Consider the following 20,694-nt stretch of genomic DNA (forward strand, 5'->3'; position numbering starts at 1 on the left):
CTCTTCTCCCTCAAGGGGAAGAAGGGGAGGGGAGAAGCTACGCCAAAGTTTCTTTTAATTGATCAGCCAGGATTCAAGGAAAAACAAATTTAGTACAGTGGTATTGAAAGTGTCGGAGTTGACCACAAACATTTTGTTGGGTGCACGTTTGCTTTACGAGCAGCATCCTTACTGTCGGAGGGTCTGTATTTAAACTCATGATCCCAATGCAAGCAAGACCCTGGGGTCATAGACCTTATTTTCCCGGGAGAGGGGACTCCGATAAAAACAGACGGGGGTGATCGTCGGCAAAATCGATTCTAACCCTAAGGGAGGGCACTTGGGCGTGGTCAACAGAAATTCTTACCCCTAAGAGATAGCAAATAGGGTGCGGTAGAAGGAATTTTTAACACAAAGACATGGCAGAATCGAAAAAAAAAAATCCGTTAAACACCATCTTAGGAATTTCAATCTCGCGAAAGTTGATAAATATAGAAAAATTGATGACAGAGATTGAAGGTTCTATTGAGATCTCCTATGTAACGAAACTATCGATAATGGCTCAGGAACAAGAACCCTTTTCCATTACTGCAAGACTGACTTTTGAAAGGGACAACGAGATTATTTGGTTTCAATATACTGGTCCTGTTTCAGTTGTTGGTTAACGTCAATTTTTTCTATTCAAACGAGAAAATAAAGTAACTTGAACTTTAAATTAGCAAAATTAAATCCCCTGAAAACATATATTTTATACGCGACTGCGAAATGAAAGACTCGCGAAATGTGCAGAGAAGATTTTTGCAAAAATTAAAACTCGCGCAAATAAAGAAGAATAAGGTATGAAACCCAAATTCATCTCATGCATACCCTCGGGGCAAACCACTTTCCCGCTGCACCGGTGATAGATGATCCCGTCAGAGTCGATGACGAAGTTCATGTACTTCGCGGTGCAGTTCGTATCGTAGGCATGGAAGACGAGCGCATGTGTCCACGTCGTAGTGTCCACCACAGGGTTACAGTCGGCGCTCTTTGGCATGATACAGTAACCACCGTAACTTCTAATGGGACTCTCTGAAGGGAGAAAGAGTTTTTGTTTGATATAATCGGCGTAGACATAGATATTTGAGAGAGGGGGTGAGGGAGCTTGCACTCTGGCAGTTTGATATAATCGGCGTAGACATAGATATTTGAGGGAGGGGGTTGAGAGAGCTTGCACTCTGGCATAATGCCACAGTAACCAACGTAACTTCTTCTAGGACTCTCTGCAGGGGGGAAGTGTTGAGATTAGGCGTGGACCGTTAGACATTTTTTTGCCGTAATTTCTTCTAATTTGGTGTCTTTTCAGATAGTCTTTGCGGGAGGAAAGAAGTTTTGTTTGAAATTGGAGTTAGGAAATAGATAGTTTTGTTAGGGATATGCAAAGATTTTTACCATCGCATGAGTAGCAGGCCTGTGTTTCAGTTGTTGGCAGGTTCAGCGCCGTGCAGTCTTTCCCTCCACATCTCGGTTTGGGGTTGGTACAGCTGCGATGTCTTCTTTGTTGTCCATCGGCACAGAGCTTGTCACACTTGTCCCAAGAACTCCACTCAGATAGACCGCCATGAACTATAGCAAGCGCGACAGTCAATGATGCCATAATTGCTGTCATGCCTTAAACCACTCATATGTTCTTACAATTATTCTACTCGTGACAATACATATATGGTGTTACAATTATGTCTTTCGTGACAATATATATTATATGGTGTTACAATTATTCTACTCGTGATAATACATATATGGTGTTACAATTATGTCTTTCGTGACAATATATATTATATGGTGTTAAAATTATTCTACTCGTGACAATACATATATGGTGTTACAATTATGTCTTTCGTGACAATATATATTATATGGTGTTAAAATTATTCTACTCGTGACAATACATATATGGTGTTACAATTATGTCTTTCGTGACAATATATATTATATGGTGTTAAAATTATTCTACTCGTGACAATACATATATGGTGTTACAATTATGTCTTTCGTGACAATATATATTATATGGTGTTAAAATTATTCTACTCGTGACAATACATATATGGTGTTACAATTATGTCTCGCGTGACAATATATATTATATGGTGTTAAAATTATGTCTCGCGTGACAATACATATATGGTGTAACAATTTTGTCTCGCGTGACAATACATACATTACTAAACAGATAAGGCCATGAAGAAATCATTAGGCGGTTAAGGGAGAAGGATAGGATATGTAAGAAAAAATAGGATAGGATATGTAAGAAAAAATCACAGAAGTGAAATCAAAACAGAAAAACAAAAACCATTCCAAAGTCTCGATTGTCCGCTTCCTACTTCACCGCTCCTTTAAATTCAACACTTCTTACCAGGCTGCCTGTTAGCATCGCAGTCATCCTCATTCACCCAGTACCATATCACTCCAGGGTCGAGCATGTCACCATATCTCATCCACTGAGCAGGGAAATGATCAATTCCGCCCCAGATAATAGACCCTGTGGGGTAGTTAATCGGGTCCGTCGCGGCGGTCAAAAGAGCTTTGTTTTCTATGCCATCCGAATAGAACCACGGCATTCGGTCATTGATCCCTTTCCACCACACGGGCTCCCACGCATCAAATCGCTTCACCAGTTGGACATTTGTTTGGCTATTGTCTAATGACATGAAGCTGCAGACATTAAGTATCGTGGGTTGTTAGCATCCCTTTGTTCTCATATAAACTTAAGGCGCCTTCACACGTACGTTTTTTATCTTGCGACGCAAAAAAATAATTGCACGCGCATTTTTTTTTTGCTTGTGTCACCCCTTTTGCAACTTGTTTGGATTTCTCAAAGTCACACGAAAAGTAGAACGCTCTTGTACTTTCTGCAACAAATTGTTTCAATTCGCAGGAAAAACTTCACGTGTAACAGGGCGCGTGCGACCTGCAACATTTTTTTGGCAAGACAAGTCTACGTGTGACAGGGCCTTTATTCGTGACAATTTTTGCGGGGATCTGAATTTCGCGTTTGTTTGGTACATTTTTCTGATGTCTGATGAGAATTTCGAGTTTGCTGAATAATTTGGGATAAATAGCAGCAAATCGTCTATTTATATGAAGGAAAACAACGAAACGCAGAGAAAGCATTTGCTTACCTAATTTATCTACATCTAACAAAGAGTTCTTTGTAGCGAATACATCTTACCGTCAGGAGGATTTTAAGCGAAAGGAGACGTATCTACGATTAATTCGAGTTGAAAACGACGTGTCAATTGGGACTCAATTGAAAGATTGTTGGCTAAAACTCGTAGGTCTTTCATTCAGGCACTGGAGGTTATGCATTTCTGACGAATAAAAGCGTTGTGTGGGAATACAAAATGTTTTTAGGTTCGGTAAAGGTAAACGAAGTGTCCGCGGAAACAAATATATTGCCACAACGCAATTTTCACTACATGTACAAACTATATATCAAACTAGAAGTTCTCACGGAGAAGTGAAGTGCTCTAGCGTATTGGTACGTACAAGGGAGACTAATGTTAGCTTGAGTTAATCTACAGTCCTTGACCTCCCTTGATAAATTACAAAAAAAATATATCCTAATAACAACAGGGCATGACAGTCACCCAGAAAAGAGAAAAGGACCGCAATAAAATTCAGAAAATTTGAGAAAAAAGGGGCTCCCCCTCTCTGTTTTGTCCGGCAGGCTGCAGCACCGAGAAGCTCTGGGGCTGGGGGAACGATATATACGGTCGAGAATGATAAATTCAGGGTCACTGAGCAGCTTTGGATAACCCCCAAATCAGTACAGGCATCGTTAACAATGTCAGTAAATTTAAAATGATAAAAATTGTCTTCAGGAAGGATATATTTCGTTTTCCATATGCCATTCTCTTTGTTATTTCGCACAAATCATATGCTTGGGCTACATGTGGTCAGCTTGAAGTTGTCTTTGGGAAAACCCAAACCCGACCCATCCTCGTTCTCAGGGTTCCACCCTCCCCTACCCCCAGGGGCAAGGGGGATATGAGGGGAAGACCCTGGGCCCGAGGATGAACCCTAAAGTTTTCACTTCTGCCTAAACCATGCAATGTCATATTTTTACAAATCGAATGTTCATAGCTTCCAATCAAGGAGTTTTTGTGATTGTTGATTTATAACTTGTCTATGATTGTCAATAAAAACAGTGTTACATGCTGTACATAATTTTGCAGTTGGCACAGCATTCTAAATAGTAGTTTAGCTTGCGGAATGGAGATGATGCAGAATTTCTAAGATCTAAAGTATCTTTACTATCACTTTGACTGATAATGTAACACCCTTGTTTATCACTGTTTATACATTGAAGACATCATTTCTCAATCTCACTTTTCCAGCAATGTTTCAGCTTGCTGTAGTTCACTTCCACATGGCCACGCTCTTGTTTGAAGGACTTTGAAGTTTTTCTCTCACATGATTAGTCTTGTGTTTGATATAATTTATCTCCTAGACCATCACCATGCAATGTCATATTTTTACAGATCAAATGTTCATAGTTTCCAATCCTGGCAAGGAGTTTTTGTGACTGCTCATTTCAATGATGTTATGTATGCTGTACATAATCTTCCAGCTTGCTGTAGTTCGCTTCCACATGACCACACCTTTTGAAGGACTTATTATTTTTTCCTCACCCTGGTCATGAGTTCTTTTATTTGCTGGTTGTTGTAGTTCAGAAGAAACTTCAGTTTTTGGTGTATTAATTTCTTTTGTGATTTTCCATTAACTTATATTTCAAGATTGCAGCTGTAAATAGAAAGAAATAATGTTTGATATAATTGTATATTTTACAGGTACATTCTGTTAATGTACTAACCTGAATATCTCTAATATGATATAGGGCCAAGTCAAAACTCAGCTTAGGAGCTTTGTATATCCTTTGCCTATTCCATGCAAACTTAACTTTAAAAAACCCGGTCAGTTAGCTGTTGGTAGGTCGTTGGTATGACAGTTTCTGCTTGTTTAGTAAGCTTCTATTCACAACTTTGTAATTGGTTTTAAATTCAACAAAATTAAGATTAGATATTTCTGGTGACTTGTCATAGCCAGTGCGATTGGCATAAACATCAAGAGGGAAGTTCTCGGAGCACATAAGTACCATTTGGCTCAGCAGAAAAAAAGTCGAGTTGTCACCCTTTCTGTACTCTGAAAGAGAGCAGTAGACACGCTTCGAATGCCGTTATAAATAAAACCGATCAAATGTCGGGTATTAGTTTTCACACTTACCAAATAATCTTGTAATTTCGCCATGTTTGTGTAGTCAAAGAAGCCTTGATCATCGGAAAATTTCGCTAAATGAAGACGTGCCGCGAGCCACGCTACACTGATTTCAACAGGGAGCTCAAAACTGTCCACAAATGCCGTCCGTTCGCCCAAATGAATCGAGTATGAACACGCATAGAATAATAATTGTTCATGGGGGGAGGGGATGGGAGGATTTCACTTCCAAGATGGCGACTGTAGCCACAGGGAGCCCAAAACTGTCTTCAGATGCCGTCCGTTCGCCCAGAATCGAGTATGAACATAGTGAGCTCTGCGAGATTAGTTTTGCTCTCGCTCGCTAGCGCTCGCTCGAGATAAAAGACCGAATTATCTCCTGCAAGTTTTATTTTTGCAATAGCTAATTCCGTGTTTAAGTTTTGAGGCCTCAAACTCAAAAGTACGGAGTTTACTCTAGAGCGTAATGCACCTTCGCGTTATTGAATATGCACTTGCACGTAATTGCATCTCAATGACAGATAGATGATCTACCAAAGTGTGTGAGGACTTTTTGTTGTTTGACACTGTCAACGAATCAAAGTTGTAACTCTCATTTCTGGCGAAATTTGGACACGAAAAGTGCAATAATAGCGATCTTCAGCCGAAAATCAAAAATTCCTCACACACTTTATGATATGGCATAATTATATCAGATCCCGAAAATTTGAAGGCGATATCTTAAAACCCGTCGCGAGGTAACCCGACAAGCTCGAGTTCTCGCCTCAAAATAATACGCTAGAAAAGTCAAAGATTTGTCGTGAATTCACGGTCAACAGTCACCGGAAACAGAAAAAGCCCAGATTAGCCGTCTTAGATGCGATTTATGGAAACATTTTTTTTTTGCAAAAATAAAGTTTTTAAACTTGTTTTTTAGTTCTTATACTTAGTAGGGGGAGAGAAGTCATATATTCTGTTACGAAAACCCCCCAAAATCGTATATTATACATAAATATGACAACAAGTCATGTTCTAAGTTTTAAGGCAATTTTATTGGCAATGTTTCACAAAAAATCGCGACTTCAATCCACTCGTTTTACCCCTAAGAATAACAGCCGATTCCAAGCTACGAACAAGCTTCAAAACCATTGCCTGGGCTACCTGTGGTTTAAGCTGGTTATGCAGGTAGATTACAAGAGTGCTTTGTCGTTTTCCTTCGTATGAAGAGACGATTTGCTGCTTTTTCTATCCCAAATAAACTTTCAGCAAACTTGAAATTGTCGCGCGCGTTGCAAAATCATTATGGCGGAAAATTGTCAAAACACAGGGAGTTTGAAGTCGATTTTTCGTAAAGTCAATGATTCTAGATAAAATAACAAATAAAATGCCGTTTTAAGGTAAAGATCTATAACTTCGGGAGTAAAAATCCAGTTTTCGATGGTCATTTTACAAATCAACTTACTATTTCGAGATTTGGAGGTGAGCGGGCCGGTATCGCGGGGTCCGGATCGTAGGATACCGGACCTCACGAGAGCCAATCAGAGCGCGCGATTTGATGGATACCGGACCCCGAAAAAAAATAAAATTTGATATTATGTAGTTTAGAACGCATCACTACTAAAAGAGCAATATTATTCCTTGGAAATATCGAAAACAATCGAGTGTCAATTTCTAACTTACTTTTCCAAGGAATCTATTCGGTTGTCCGCTTGTCATGTAAGACATCAAGGGAGACTGACCTCAGATACGCAAAATGAAGCAGTGGTTTGCAACTACAGTTTTTTTTAGAATTTGAACCAAACCACCAAAACGGCTCGCCTATTATTAATATCTTATTTCTATTTCAGAATTTGCAAAATAGAAGCATTGGTAATTATGTTCTTCAAAGATAATTTGAAGGGGCTACTAAACGGGCATAAATTTGAAAGAATTTTTTAAACAATTACCCGCGAGAGGCCTTAATGTAATAACACGTTAACGGTAGTTATTGGATTAAGCGGTGATACAGGAAATACACCCAAGTCCAGCCAAATTTTAAAAACATTCCGAGGCTCAGAAGCCTATTTTAGTTTAGTGGAATGTGTCCTAAAATGCAGAATCAAATTGTATTTACAATAATAACCTTAAATATCATTTCTATTGATCATTTGTTTAATTATCTTCTAATTTTTCATTGGGTGCTATATTTCATATACTTAAAATTTAAGAACATTTTCAGCTTTAAAATATTCCAAAAATAAGAACGGCCCAGCCTCAACTTTAAATTAGACGGTCCTACAAAAAAAATGTATAGCCACTGCGAAAAAATAAATATATAGCTAAGTGTTGGTTCTTACTCGGTTAGAAATTTCAAAACCCGGGTCCGGTATTTCACCTCTCAGTTGATAACTTATTCTTCTATCACACAAACCTGTAATCCCTGGGTGCGACCCAGACCCCGCCCCAGTGCCCTCTCTGGTTGGCTTCTAGTTTGTACTCGAAGGTGGCATTGTTACCGAGGTCTCGAATCTTGTTCGCGTATTGAAGGATGGAGTAATCGTCGTTTAACGAGGGTCGCATCTGGTTCCTGAGAAAAATGATTCCTTCAAATTAGATATTAAATTCATGTTTGGACCAGGAGGCCAGCATCTGGTCCTACTCCTCCATTTGTCAAAATATTTTTGGTGAAAAACTAATTAAGAGTATGGGTAACTGCCCCTCGAAACCGAACTCCTGTTACTTACCAGCCAAAAACAAATACATGATTTTTTAAACCAGGGCTTGGATTCGATCCTAGGACACGGAAATACACCACACGGTTACAGTGTTGTCTCATCCATTGACAGGCATTGGCTGTGCATATTTTTCTTTCTTCTTTAGTGGCCTCCGCAGTTGTCTAATATCTTACCTCATAGGGACCTGCTCACGCCTCCAGTTGTTGTGTCGACTGGTGACGAGGAGGGTGTAGGCACCAGGCTCCGACGTCATGTCGCAGTAGACAGGGAGGTACTGGGCGTGGCCCAGTAAGGTGGCCATGTAGTACCCATCCTTGTAGGAGTTACCACTTCGTACACCATGCACTTTGATGTCGTTACACGATTTCCTTACATTTCAAACCAATTATTAATTTTATATGGCCAATCTAAAACGCCCATCTTTCAATCAAACTCCAAGCTATAACTTGTCTTTGAGAGAGCGACTTAAAACGATTTTAAAAGGCGGACCTTTCTCGAAAAGCAAAATAACACTATATTTTTGTTAGTTTTAGATAGCAAGGAAATAGAAATGTTTAAAACGATAATATTGCTCACTCTTTGCAAATCCTAATTCAAGGATTTTCAAACCCAACACACACCCCTAACATTGGTCTTCATTTTGTACCAACCTGGACCCCTCTCTCATCCAGTACCAGACCACGCCCGTGCTTGGGTTGACTCCCGGGAGGTAGGATGCGGAGTGGCTAGCATCTGTGTTGTAGATCAGAGATCCGGAGGGATCACTTGTATTGGACGCACTGGTCAGGAACACATGCTCCGACAGGCCGAGTCTTGGCATCAACCGGCGCAGTTTGCTATCAGCTGGAAGGTTACCTAACTCTTTTACGAGTTCAACATTTGTCTGATTGTCACCAGTTGAGAGGAATGAGTAGGATCTTGGTGCGTTCCAGATTCCGCCGAATGTGTTCTTGTTTTCGGCTTCAATTTTATACTGGAAGTAGTCCTGTTAAAGAGTAAGTGGTGTAAGAATCACATTCCTCCGATGTGCATCGTATTTGTCTCAAATCCCCCGAAATTACACTCCGTAAGGCTTAAATGATCAGACGCAGTCATCAAACAGATTGCCGAATAAACGTTAGTGCTAAATGCTTTTTCTCGATGATTGCAACATTTTTAGACAGGGTCGGCGGACGGGGAGCGGCAACTAGCAACTGGATCATCTAGCAAGTCAACCTCATGTTTGCAACATGTACATTTAAACAAGCTTTCGCACCTGGGAAGTATCGAAGTTCTTTATTGAGTCCGCAAATGCCAGTATTGAGTAGTCAGCGTTCAAAGATGGGTTGTTGGGATTCCTGTTTTTGACATTGTCCGCGCTCCAACCGGTGTGAGTCTTACTGGTGGCGACTAGTGTCCAGCCCCCGCCCTGAGATGTCAGGTCGCAGTACGCCTTGACCGGGCTCGCGCCAGGGGGTTCAATTGTGTAAACACCATCTGTGATCAGAAAAGCTTGTTTCTAGCAAAGGTGAGCTCAGAAAGTTGCTGATAATATTAGATATAGTGGCATAATTTTGGTTACCGATTAACCACCCTTTTATTATTATTTTTTTATTCAAACTTCTACTGCCACTAAAATAGAGAGACGTTCGAGGCTCTGGAACCAGGGTAGCAAACTTCTAAGGGCGCAAGGAAACTTCAAAAGAACAATAAATGCCTGAAGTCTGATACTTTATAAACAATACTAGAAAGTGACACAGTACTTGAGTCAGTCGATGGCTTGCTTCTCGTTTCGATATTGTGCTTTAGGTAACAAATACATCTTTTGTTTGTGATAAATGCAATGAAGACGATATGCATGTCATAAACAAAAAAGTACGCAACGGGACGCACGATGAAACGCTGTCACGTCTTCTGTGCATCTATTAGAGGACAATCACCCCCAAAATTAGATCTATTTGTTTTATAAAGCAATTAAAATGTCTACATTATAGTTTTGGAAGCGCACGTGAATGCTGACGCCAAGCGTGTGTTTGTCCTCTAATAACACATGCACCCTTGACCAATCAGAGCGCACGATTTAAGCGTGTCGTTGTATAAGGTGAAGTGACGAATTGAAAGGCTAGCTACTCACTTGCTGCAGGGACTGTTTGGAGCCCTCTCATCTGAACCTCCATACAGGAGCGGGGTAACCTGTAGTCTCCCTCTCTCATCCAGTACCAGATGTGCGATGGCTGCTCCTCCATCTGGTTACCCTGGATCCAAGGGGCAGGGTGGTAGTTATACACATCGCCTTGGTAACAGAAATCATAACTTTTATCATCACCCTTAATTGATAGGGTCGGGTGGTGGTTATACACATCGCCATTGTAACAGAAATCATAACTTTTATCATCACCCTCAATTCAGAGGGTCGGGTGGTGATTATACTCATTGCCTTGGTAACCGAAAATCAGATTTCTCTGTGCGACAACGTCTGTATTCTTGTAAGTACTCACGAAAATCCGAAAAGATAATTTGACTTTAAAACAGTACCTGTGATGGATCCCCACCAATTACTCGTAGCACTTCTTGAGGTCGTCAGTTTGGCGCCAGAAATCCACGGCATTCGTTTCTCAATCCCTTTGTCGGAGTACACCCAGTTATCAAACTTTGTTTCCAGTTCCACGTTTGTCTGCCCATTGTCGGTAGCCGTGAATGTGTAGCTCCGCGGTGCTCGCCAGATTCCGCCCCAGCGACCTGTGCAATGGATTCATTGAAATGGCTATAACCTTTATTATCGCTTGATAAACTTTTTTATCTGTGACTTTTTAATCAAGGAGAAACACTTTCTACGGTGAAATCTATATTATCAATTAAACCTTTCGCAAAAAATATAAACCTGCAAAAATAACAAGGTTGTTACGAGAAAAAGGCACCTCTATTTTGAGCCTCCAGACGGTACTCAAATTCTCCTCCAGCAATGTTTATCTGATTTTTAATGCTGTTTGCGTGCTGCAAAATAGAGTAATCACTCTTCAAACTCGGTGAGCCCTCGTTCCGCAGCCGGACATTGTCAGCGGTCCATGTATTGGTGTGACTGGTGACGAGTAGTGTCCAGCCCCCGCCGTCGCGCGTCATGTCGCAATACGCCATAACTGTTTGGTTCGAACTGCCTGGTGGGTAGATCTTATAAATGCCATCGCCGAGCTTGAGTCCGCATGCTGTGGCGACCTTTTGAAGATGTTTGCAAGACGTCGCAACTAAAATGTAAAACGGCAGGAACGTCTTATAACATGCTATGGAAGACATAAAAACAGTGCATTTTGCCCAACTTTTTTAAACAATACTTTGAGAGTATTAAAAAAACATTATTTTCGGTCTTGTTGCGAAAATAGAATCTGTTTTACAACCTTACATTGGTAATGAGGGCAGATCAGTTTTTTGTTTTCATGAAGGGGGGTCGGACAGTAGATAGTGGGCGTGCCTCCAGGTTAATGATTTGTATGCTAGTGACTTACTTTTTCTTGGTTCCGACATGTACGCGCACGCCGTTTAGTAATCCTGATTTATTAATTCTCCACCCTCCTGAGACCCCCCCCCCCCTTCCCTGAGATTTGCCTGAGACAATTCATTCTGCAAGCATAGAATGATTCCTACAAGGCAGACCTCTGGAAGGCATATATCATTTTTGTCTTGATTTTATTCGTTTAATGTGGTTGGTTCTATTCGATTATAATCGACAACGTTCACATCATTCTGATTGGCTACCCGCGCCAGATGATTGACAGGTCAAAACTATGAAATGGCCGACTACCAGCTGAAGCTGAGCCCCCTTGGTGAGCCGTCCCCTCCCTCCCCCCCTTAGATTCAATTTTGAGGGGTGGGTGAACAATTTGACCAATAGGGAATAATCAATAGTAAAGATGGTAGAGAAGAATTTCATAAATCGCTCTATTAAACCTTTTTTTCCAGAATAAACTATCAATTTATCCCTTAGATTTATTCAACTCAATGTTTTTTTTTTAAACACGGTACCTATAAGACTCAGACAGTTTACCTGGACAAGCTTGTGTTTGGCAGTCTTCTTCCTGGAATCTCTCCCCCGTACAATCATTGCCACCATGGGCAGGGTAAGGGTTGTTGCAGAATCGATGACGTTCTCGAGTGCCTACGTCGCATTGTCGTGAGCATTCGGTCCAATTCGACCATGCGCTGAACCCGCCATCACGAGGCGCGACCACTATACCAGTCAAACGCGAAATTATGAGAAAAATCCACCATTTTACACTCTCCTGCACAATACCAAGTTACACATCCATTTCCATTTTACGTGATCTTAGGCATGGGTAGCAAAATGTCTCACAGTTAAATGAGATTTGAATTATACCAGTATTAGTATAGTGTAAATCAATAATTGTTAATCAAGTGTGAATCTGAGGGGTTAACAATAAGAGTTGAAAAACACTGCTTAGGGACGCGTGCCCCGCCCATCGCTACCTCCATGTACGTGCATAAAACCGTGTTAGAAAGAGGTTATTATCGTTGTGCTTATATACCTGTCCCACAGTTGGTGCTAGGGTCATATCCTGACTCACAATGACACACACCAGTGTTTGTACATTCCTAGAAACAAAGCAAAGACAACAAAAAAGACAATATCAATCAGGAATGGCGATATCAAAACACTGAGAATTTGAAAATAAAACTCCCGGATCAACAAGGCTTTTGTATGTAGCACTAGTATAGCTGGATCATAACTCACGGCTTTTATATGGCACCAGTATAGAACCAGAGTATAGCCGGATCGACACAGCTTTTATATGGCACTAGTATAGCACTAAAACATTCTTAGGAGTGAGAACAACGCGGCTATTCAAATATTGAAAATATTGGTACTCATAGAAAGTTGGCTGTTTACTGAGCAAGAATCTGTCATTAGCAAACTGCAAACAAACTCACCCCTCGTCCAGCACACTCCTTGCCGTTGACCGAGGGGCAACTTGAGATCCCCAGCCCAGCCAAGGTCTGGCACTGATAGTTAAAACACATCTATAAAGAAACAACATAAGAAATTTGATTAGATCATCTAATAAACACATAAATGGACTTAACCTGTAAAAGATAGTACAACACCCAAAAATACGTAATGAACTAGAAATAAAGTACTAAGTATATCTCGTTTTAGTGACACGCTTCCAACTCACGCCCCGCTTCGACTTCTACTTCCGTACCACTTGGAGACTACAAAAAAGGGCCCAACGGTGCTAAAAACGGGCATTTACGGTAGTATTAACAGAATAGCAAAAATAATGCTTTGTTTAATGGGATGAACTAAACATGTAGCAGAAACTTGCAAGAGCAACTACCTATGTAGAGTCGTAAAATATCGACGAGCAATTCTTGTGCAGAAGGCGAAAAAACCACGGCGCATTTCCATATTTTTCTTCCTCAGGGCCACTGCCCTGTCTCCTGTATCGGTGTTGTTCCTGCCGCTCTGGCTTGCCTCCCCCTCCCCCCCTTGTTTTAGGGTGTAGTCACTCTTACCTTCCCATCGCCACACTTGGTTCCACTAGCTACCATGCCCTGACCGAGAGTGTCAGTACTCTTGAGAACTGCGGCACTGTAGAAACACAAAATAGCGTTAGTCAGGCGTTCTCGGGACTTTGGCTATGTCCGTGAGGCAATGGGCCCAAGATGGAGCCACGAGAACGCCGCGGAGATGGTCTCTATGATGTAACATACAAACCACGGGGAAACCCGATAAGAATGCCTGGGTCTTGGCTGAGAAGGCTGCGAATATACTTATCTTTACTTATCTGCGATACTTTTTGTTTGCATCTTTTCTAGTATATCTTCACCTGCATCTAGAACCGTCATCAAGAAAGAACACCTGGTAGGCGCTTCCATAGTCGACAACCGGCGAACCGCTTGGACTAGAGCATTGAAGCTGACCGCAAAGCACGTCCCTGGTGTAGAGAAATACAATGGGTATAAGGAAAAGATATAAGCTGGCTCACATCGCATAGATATCATACAAGAAAAAGATTTGGTGATTCACTCACACTGTTGCACACGAGGTGTTGGCGTTGTCGGCGCACGTGCCGTATCCGAGAGCTTCAGTATTCAGTTTGTCGTAACAGCCCTGAGCACCATTACTGGCAGCTAAAGATGAACAACAACAACAGATAAAAGGCTACGAGTCTGGGTATTAGCGCAGTTGGCAGAGCGTTGATTTGTTGTGCCTATCACCACTGGGTTCCGGGTTCGATTCCCGGTTCCGACCTGAGTTGAGTTTGTTGGTTTTCGCCTTTGCTCAAAGCAGGGCCAAAAGTGGGTCATTTCTTATTAAGGAATCTTCAATAACTATACTATTCCCATGTGATACCTGATTGCGCACCCAACCCCCCTTAGCCAATCCTTTACACGAGTCCTTTCTAAGTAGTATCCCATTGTCAGACACGAGTCGTATGGCGGCTGCCAGACGCCTTCGCCTGAGCTACATTGCATCATCGCTCTCGAGATCACGGTCAGATGATAAGGTAATATCATGAAAGGGGGGACGTTGTGGATTGCGGTATTGGCCTCTTTTTGTACAGTATTGAGGTAAAAGAGCAAAAAACATGCGTTGATGCGGTGTATTTCAAAACACTGCGAGATGCGAGATTTTGCTTTTCAAACGGCGGTATTGCGGTTTAAAAAAATATATTGCGGTGTTGCTATGTAAGTTAGTCCTGCGGTACCCTGGATTTGCCCGTGGTACGAGATGATCTAGCAGGAAACCTGGGAAATGTCGTGGTGTCGCGCATACTCTTTAAAACCTCGTCCATTTGCGTGGTATGCGATATCTCCTATTTTTGGTGCGGTATTGCGGTATTTTTGAAATTTTTTTGCGATATTGCGCGAGGTCTCCCCATGATATTCTCATCGGACTAATAATAGCTGGTTTGGACCATATGAACCATATTTTTTTTTATTAACATTATTAAACCATAAACGATACTCATTTTCAGGGGCCACGGCTGTCGCAGAGAGGAGATCGTTCCACTAGTCCTCGGCGACCTGGTCCCAAAAAACAATAGCACGAGCACCCCCGTGAACAATTTCTCGTTTACTATTTTTTTTTTTTAATTATACTCACCTGATCCCCAGAGATCCCTGCATTGAGTGTCTGGCCTCTCAGAGCATTGACCCGAATAGCACATCGACTTTAAATAAACATCGATATAAGTACTATATACATAAAATGTGAACAAAGTGAAGCAAATCACACAACAAATGAGAAACTATACCGTGTCAGCCTGGTCAATCTATCATTGTGTGTGCACAGGTAGCCCAGGCTCAAGGCGAGTGTAAGTTTATTACAGAGTTTGTATGAGCGAACAAATCTCGTTGAAGTAAATATGCTGATTTGGCTAAAACAGCTTAGAATGACAAATAATGGCGGGATTGAGCAGCAGCAACGTCAAACAGCTGTTTTATTTTCAAATCAGAATATTTATTTCAACGAATTTTTTGCTCATACAAACTCTGTAATAAACCTACTGAACCTACACTCGCTGTGAACCTGGACTACCTGTGGTGTGTGTTTGGGTGTGTGAGTGGGGGGTTGGGGACGAAAATGCTCATCTCGGGTACGGATATATTTTAGGATCCTAAGCTTGAATTATAAATTACACCTATTTTCCAATGTTTGCGGAATCCCTGGTTTCCAATGTTCTGTCATTCGACATAGTCATTCGACAAGCCAAGCATTTCGTGGAAGTCATAAGCATTCTCATATTACGGACGACCTCGCAGTCGAGTTTCTAAAATCACACTACATGAAGTATGCTGCTAAACTCCTTTCTCGACATGATCCAGCCGCTCAAACCATGAAAGCTCTAAGAGAAGGTCTGCGCTGGAGAGTAATTATTTCCCATCAATATTCATCTATTGACACTTGCAAGGCTCTCTTTGTTGGGAAATCATTCGTATACGATACAAGAAAACGCTACTCTGAACACAATTATATTTGAAGGAATCAAAAAAAAAAAAAGGGGCACGGCCATTCAGCTATCTTTTTGGTTTAAGTTATTCAGAAAAGGCGTTTTTGATCATGATGTCTGGTATCTTTAAAAGCAACAAATGAAAATGGGACACGGCCCAACGCGTAATATTTCTGAGAAGTCCTCCTTACCAAATGTATTTCCCCAGGCCACGTTTGAATTATTAAAACTTGTATTTTTAAGAGCATCCTATACAGAAGGGAGACGCCCGACCCGGTAATATCTCAGGAGATAGCTGTAGAACGACATAAGTTTTCCCTCACGTTTGAATGAATTCCCTGCTCACTGTAAGGTGTCCAATGTTGACCGTCCTGACTGTAGAACAGATAGTAAGCTGATACCCAATTGTACCAGTTTCCACGACCTTGAGTGGCGATACGGGAAACCGTCCTCATCTGAACATTTGATAACGCGAGTATAAACAGAGATATGAGGGATTTTCTAATGGGTGCGTCACATTGCAATTACCTATTATGGTTCTGGTCTAAAAATTTAAGTTGGGCAGTAGAGAAATACCTTGGAAAGCTCGTATTAAGCCCCCATCTTTTTAAAGCCCCTCTTTCAAATGTTCACGATTCACCATATTCATTCCTTGCTTGGTTTGAACGTTAAAAAGCCATTACTTATGTAGATAATACACTCTAATATATTACAATATACACTATAATATATTACACATCTGCTCCTTTTAAAGACCTAGTGCCAGAAACAGAAAAAAAGGATATACTCTTTTTTAAATAAGCCTTTCTATCTTAACTACATATTGGGTACTCTTGCCTGTCCTTAAAAAATCATGGCCACGCCCCGGGGTCACAGCTATCGTACCTCTCCGAGGTCGACTTGAAGGTACTGGTTCTTATCCTCCTCATCCGTGCACCAAAAAGTGGATTTTTGCAGTCTGGCATAGTACGGGAAATCATTCGAGCGGTAGGAAGATGCAGTGATTTGGCTGTCAGGGATGTCACCATTCCGTAAACCAAGTGGAAGGACACAGTCTAAAAGGAATAGCGGTTAAAGTTAATATGGAAAGACCAACATAACATACAACGTACGGACGGACAAACGGAAAGCTGTAGGTAAACAGATAAAATATACCTTGTTTCATAAACCAAAGCTCGAGACGTTGGTCATCGCATCCAGACCAAAGTAACAGTTCCACCTCGTTTCCAGGGTAGCCTCCGTTTGGATGGATACAGTACCCAGTTCTTACATGCTTTAGAGATTTTCCTGAGAAAGATAAGACTTGCATTACATGATGTACTCTGGATCACTCAGTACAGGTCATTACCGCTCATTTATTACCCGAGGGGGGGGGGGATGGCTTGAGAGAACCTCGAAATTCAAACTTACAGTTTCCTCAGGGCGAGGAAGAAAGACTTGGCAACCGGCACGCAATACGATTTTGGTTGTACCGAGCTGTTTGTTACGAGCTGCTCAGCATATACATCGCGATACATCGAATTCGGCTGTAAAGTATGGTCCACACAGCGGTCGGTTTTTATAATGTTTATTTGCTTGCGTTTATGTCTTATCGCCTTCGAATAACCAATAAAAACAATTAAAAGACATTATATTTTCTGAAATTGGAGTTGTTGGTTTTATAGGTTTTACATTATCCCGGTAAATCGAATTCCAGTTAGCCTCTTTTCACTCTTTCAATAACATAGATATGGGGTCAGGCTGGGTCAGGAAGAAGTTAAAAACAGGGGCTCATAAATAGGGGCGTCACTCTCCAGTACTGTATGGGTGGGACGGCCGGTTTGGTTATCATGCTATTTTTATAAACAAGGACCCCGCGCGTCTTTGTATCTGTTTCCATTTGGCACGATATCCAATAATGGCGAAAGTTCGTTATGCCGGATTAGTTAGCCGCTTTAGCGGAACATCGCCCTTGAATGAACACTTGAACGAATGCCCGTAAGTTCATTTGGTATCTAGAAAATAAGCATCAGAATTTATATCAGAGGTGCAGCTAAGAACTCTTCCTTTCAGTACCTGAAGTCCTGGTAAAAGTTGCGTCAGCGTCACTGCATGAACTATCAATCACCAGCCTGGTTCCTTTACTTGTCCCTCCCCCCTCGGGGCACACTTTTCTCCCGCTGCACGTGTGTCTCAGGATGCCTGTGGCGTCTAGGCTGAACTCCATGTAGGCTTCCTTGCACTCGTAGCCTGACCGGAACACTATTCTGGAGCCTTCATGTGGCGAACAGCTCGCATTTTGAGGCACCACGCAGTAGTCGTTGTACGCCTTCAAGGGCGTCGCAGCAGTGGCGATGACTAAGAGAGAAAATGTAATTAAAAAAATTAAGTTCCTTTTTGGATTAAAATTTGGCTTCTAGATGAAAAACAGTTAAAGCTCAATTAAAAAGGTAATAAGACAAAAAAGTAATCAGAAAATTTGGTCCAAAGAAAAAAGTTCAAGCTAACTTTAGAAACAATATATTCTAATGATTGTATGTTGACATGAATAAATTATTATCATCACTATCACTGTCACTGTCACATTATCGTCATTGTCATCGTCATCGTCATCGTCATCATTATTATTATTATTATTTATCAGTATAATTATTGGCATTATTAGTTAATAATTTCTATTTATTATTGGGGATTATTGAGGATTCACGAAAAATAGAAATTAGAATATTTTACTTCCCAACTACAGCTTAATCGCTTTCTGGCTACCTTCATTCAAACCAGGGAAGTGTTCATCAAACTAACGGGATTACTTTTGGTTCGTCATGCGAATCTAGCTTGATTGGTCAATGAAAGTTTTAGACCCCGTCCTCACGTTTTCGCGAGTAGGTAGGTAGGAGTCTCACCTTCGTCCGTGGAGCACCCGTACATCTCCATCCGCATACACATCCTATCTTTCCAGTATTGCGGGTTCAAGCGAAAGTATCGAGCCTGTACTCGCGGGTGGAGGTCTCTTGTCATCACACTGTTGTAGTTGGTGTTTGCTTGGATAAGCTGAGAAGAAGGGAGAGAGTTATAGATGAGACATTAGAGATGATGTCCTTTTTGACAACGCCCCCTTCCTACTCCCCCCCCCCCCCCCCCCAAAGCAATCAATGTAGATGTACCTGTTTCATAGAGCGGGGAAAACCCCACAAGAAACCCTCTAGCGCCTACTTTTGGTTGTTTGTGACCCCTTGTGTGCCCCCCCCCTCCCCCGCCAATTCAGGAATGGGGATTAATAAGGGTATCAAAAATTCCCCACCCTGAAAAGGTGTGAAAGAGGCGTTAACCAATGAAGAAGCACCAAATGTACTTGCGTTATCTAGCAGTTTGATAAGTGTTCGCAGAATATTAGACATCGCGTTTATTGTACACTACCCTGTGTCCTGGTGTCCAAAGCTCGAGCTACAAGCATGTAGACGGCTGTAAAGTTGCTTGTCGTATACAAGCATGTAGACGGCTGTAAAGTTGCTTGTCGTATACATGTAGAATATGTCCTGTTAGCGCATCCTTTTTATTGATATTATCATAACTGATCAGCGATTTTTATACCTTTTGTGTTCTGTTACAAGGAACACCATTTTGTAAGTAGGAATCGGCGGGGCACTGCAAAAAGAAGACACGCATCTTGGGTTACTGAGAATTTTTCATTCATATAGACATTCTAGTCATTCTTTTATTCCGGTCTTATTCCGGTCAATTCGAGTCCAGTTTATATTTTACTCTCCGTAATTATTGCGATGTAGCGCAGTTACTGTAATTGATGTAGCTTGCGTGACTTTCAAGCGCGGTGATCCAAGCATGACTTCAATTTGGTACTTGGTCTAAGTTGGTACAGTTTGAAACGAATTTAAGAAGATTACGCTTTGAAATCTTTGTGAAATATGTTTACCACGTGAAAATTGCATCCCTTGATTTTACTATGAACAAACAAAGGCAAACAAAAAGAGACGTCAGATGTCAAATAGAAGTTGTGAGCAAGGAAGCAAATCCAAAAGTTGTTTTTATTCACAAAACTTTCCTCTCTTTATTAACTGAAGAATATGAACAAACGTCTTTATCATCTCTTCTTTGAGACGTTGTGGATAACATGACTTACATCACGTGAGTCTCCTGGACAGTACTCGGGGACATCACAATCATTGGTCACTCGACGACAAAGAGTCCCTTGTAACTTGTACTGTGGAAAGGAGATGAATTATAGTATTCGACATAAAGACTTTGCTAGTGCTTCGTGTCGAACGCTTCATGGGAACGGATGGAGACTGTGCTTGCGTGTACTGTTTATGTGTTGTGCATGTGACCTGAACGTGATGTGAATACGACGTGCACGTGATGTTGTGTTCACCTAGCATGATGCATTTGGTGGTCATGTGATGTAAATGATATGTGCACGTGATGTTTTATTAACTGTGCATGTGATGTACACGTTATGTGCACCCGTGATGTTTCATGAGCTGTGCATGTAATGTACATGTCACGTGCATACCTGGCAGTTGCTACAGCAGGAGTGGTGCAAGTCGCTACAAACCGCATGACGTTTGAGACGGCAACCATGTGGCTCGCAACACCGGTCTTTGGCTTCACACATCTAGAAACAAAAAAGTGAAATGTTCGTATGAAAATTGCTTTATGTTAGCGATACCACACGCTATGAATCAGAGAAGGCATTTATAATGTATTGCGATGAACATCTTTTGGTAAAAATATAAATAGTCCACTTTTTTCATCGAACATCCTGGTCTATAGTAACCACGAAATAAATTGATAAAATGTACCAGAAATATGAATTATAAAGAAGA

General features: G+C 41.3%; 1 protein-coding gene and 1 long non-coding RNA gene across 2 annotated transcripts in view; both read right to left on the reverse strand.

Moving 5' to 3' along the window:
* The window catches only part of LOC5514577, a 31,361-nt gene that overhangs the window by 1,170 nt on the left and 9,497 nt on the right, over window positions 1–20,694 (reverse strand). The window contains exons 18-42 of the mRNA XM_048728572.1: window positions 20,382–20,483; window positions 19,992–20,072; window positions 19,445–19,498; window positions 18,757–18,904; window positions 17,930–18,211; window positions 17,030–17,161; window positions 16,760–16,929; window positions 16,198–16,329; window positions 15,028–15,094; window positions 13,952–14,051; window positions 13,748–13,855; window positions 13,434–13,509; window positions 12,849–12,938; window positions 12,446–12,512; window positions 11,947–12,129; window positions 10,826–11,149; window positions 10,443–10,646; window positions 10,042–10,200; window positions 9,184–9,404; window positions 8,579–8,913; window positions 8,102–8,296; window positions 7,625–7,780; window positions 2,375–2,673; window positions 1,411–1,584; window positions 847–1,050 (exon numbers count right to left, since the gene is read on the reverse strand). Of these exons, the coding sequence (XP_048584529.1) occupies window positions 847–1,050; window positions 1,411–1,584; window positions 2,375–2,673; window positions 7,625–7,780; window positions 8,102–8,296; window positions 8,579–8,913; window positions 9,184–9,404; window positions 10,042–10,200; window positions 10,443–10,646; window positions 10,826–11,149; window positions 11,947–12,129; window positions 12,446–12,512; window positions 12,849–12,938; window positions 13,434–13,509; window positions 13,748–13,855; window positions 13,952–14,051; window positions 15,028–15,094; window positions 16,198–16,329; window positions 16,760–16,929; window positions 17,030–17,161; window positions 17,930–18,211; window positions 18,757–18,904; window positions 19,445–19,498; window positions 19,992–20,072; window positions 20,382–20,483 (4,063 nt within the window). The remainder of the gene's footprint in view (window positions 1–846; window positions 1,051–1,410; window positions 1,585–2,374; window positions 2,674–7,624; window positions 7,781–8,101; window positions 8,297–8,578; window positions 8,914–9,183; window positions 9,405–10,041; window positions 10,201–10,442; window positions 10,647–10,825; window positions 11,150–11,946; window positions 12,130–12,445; window positions 12,513–12,848; window positions 12,939–13,433; window positions 13,510–13,747; window positions 13,856–13,951; window positions 14,052–15,027; window positions 15,095–16,197; window positions 16,330–16,759; window positions 16,930–17,029; window positions 17,162–17,929; window positions 18,212–18,756; window positions 18,905–19,444; window positions 19,499–19,991; window positions 20,073–20,381; window positions 20,484–20,694) is intronic.
* Window positions 3,833–5,786, reverse strand: LOC116619431. The gene is made up of 2 exons (XR_004296679.2): window positions 5,245–5,786; window positions 3,833–4,764 (listed from the first exon to the last, which is right to left on the reverse strand). It is a non-coding gene; the product is annotated as an uncharacterized LOC116619431 (long non-coding RNA).

Source organism: Nematostella vectensis, chromosome 6 (genome assembly GCF_932526225.1).
Source record: "Nematostella vectensis chromosome 6, jaNemVect1.1, whole genome shotgun sequence".
Lineage (NCBI taxonomy): Eukaryota > Metazoa > Cnidaria > Anthozoa > Actiniaria > Edwardsiidae > Nematostella > Nematostella vectensis.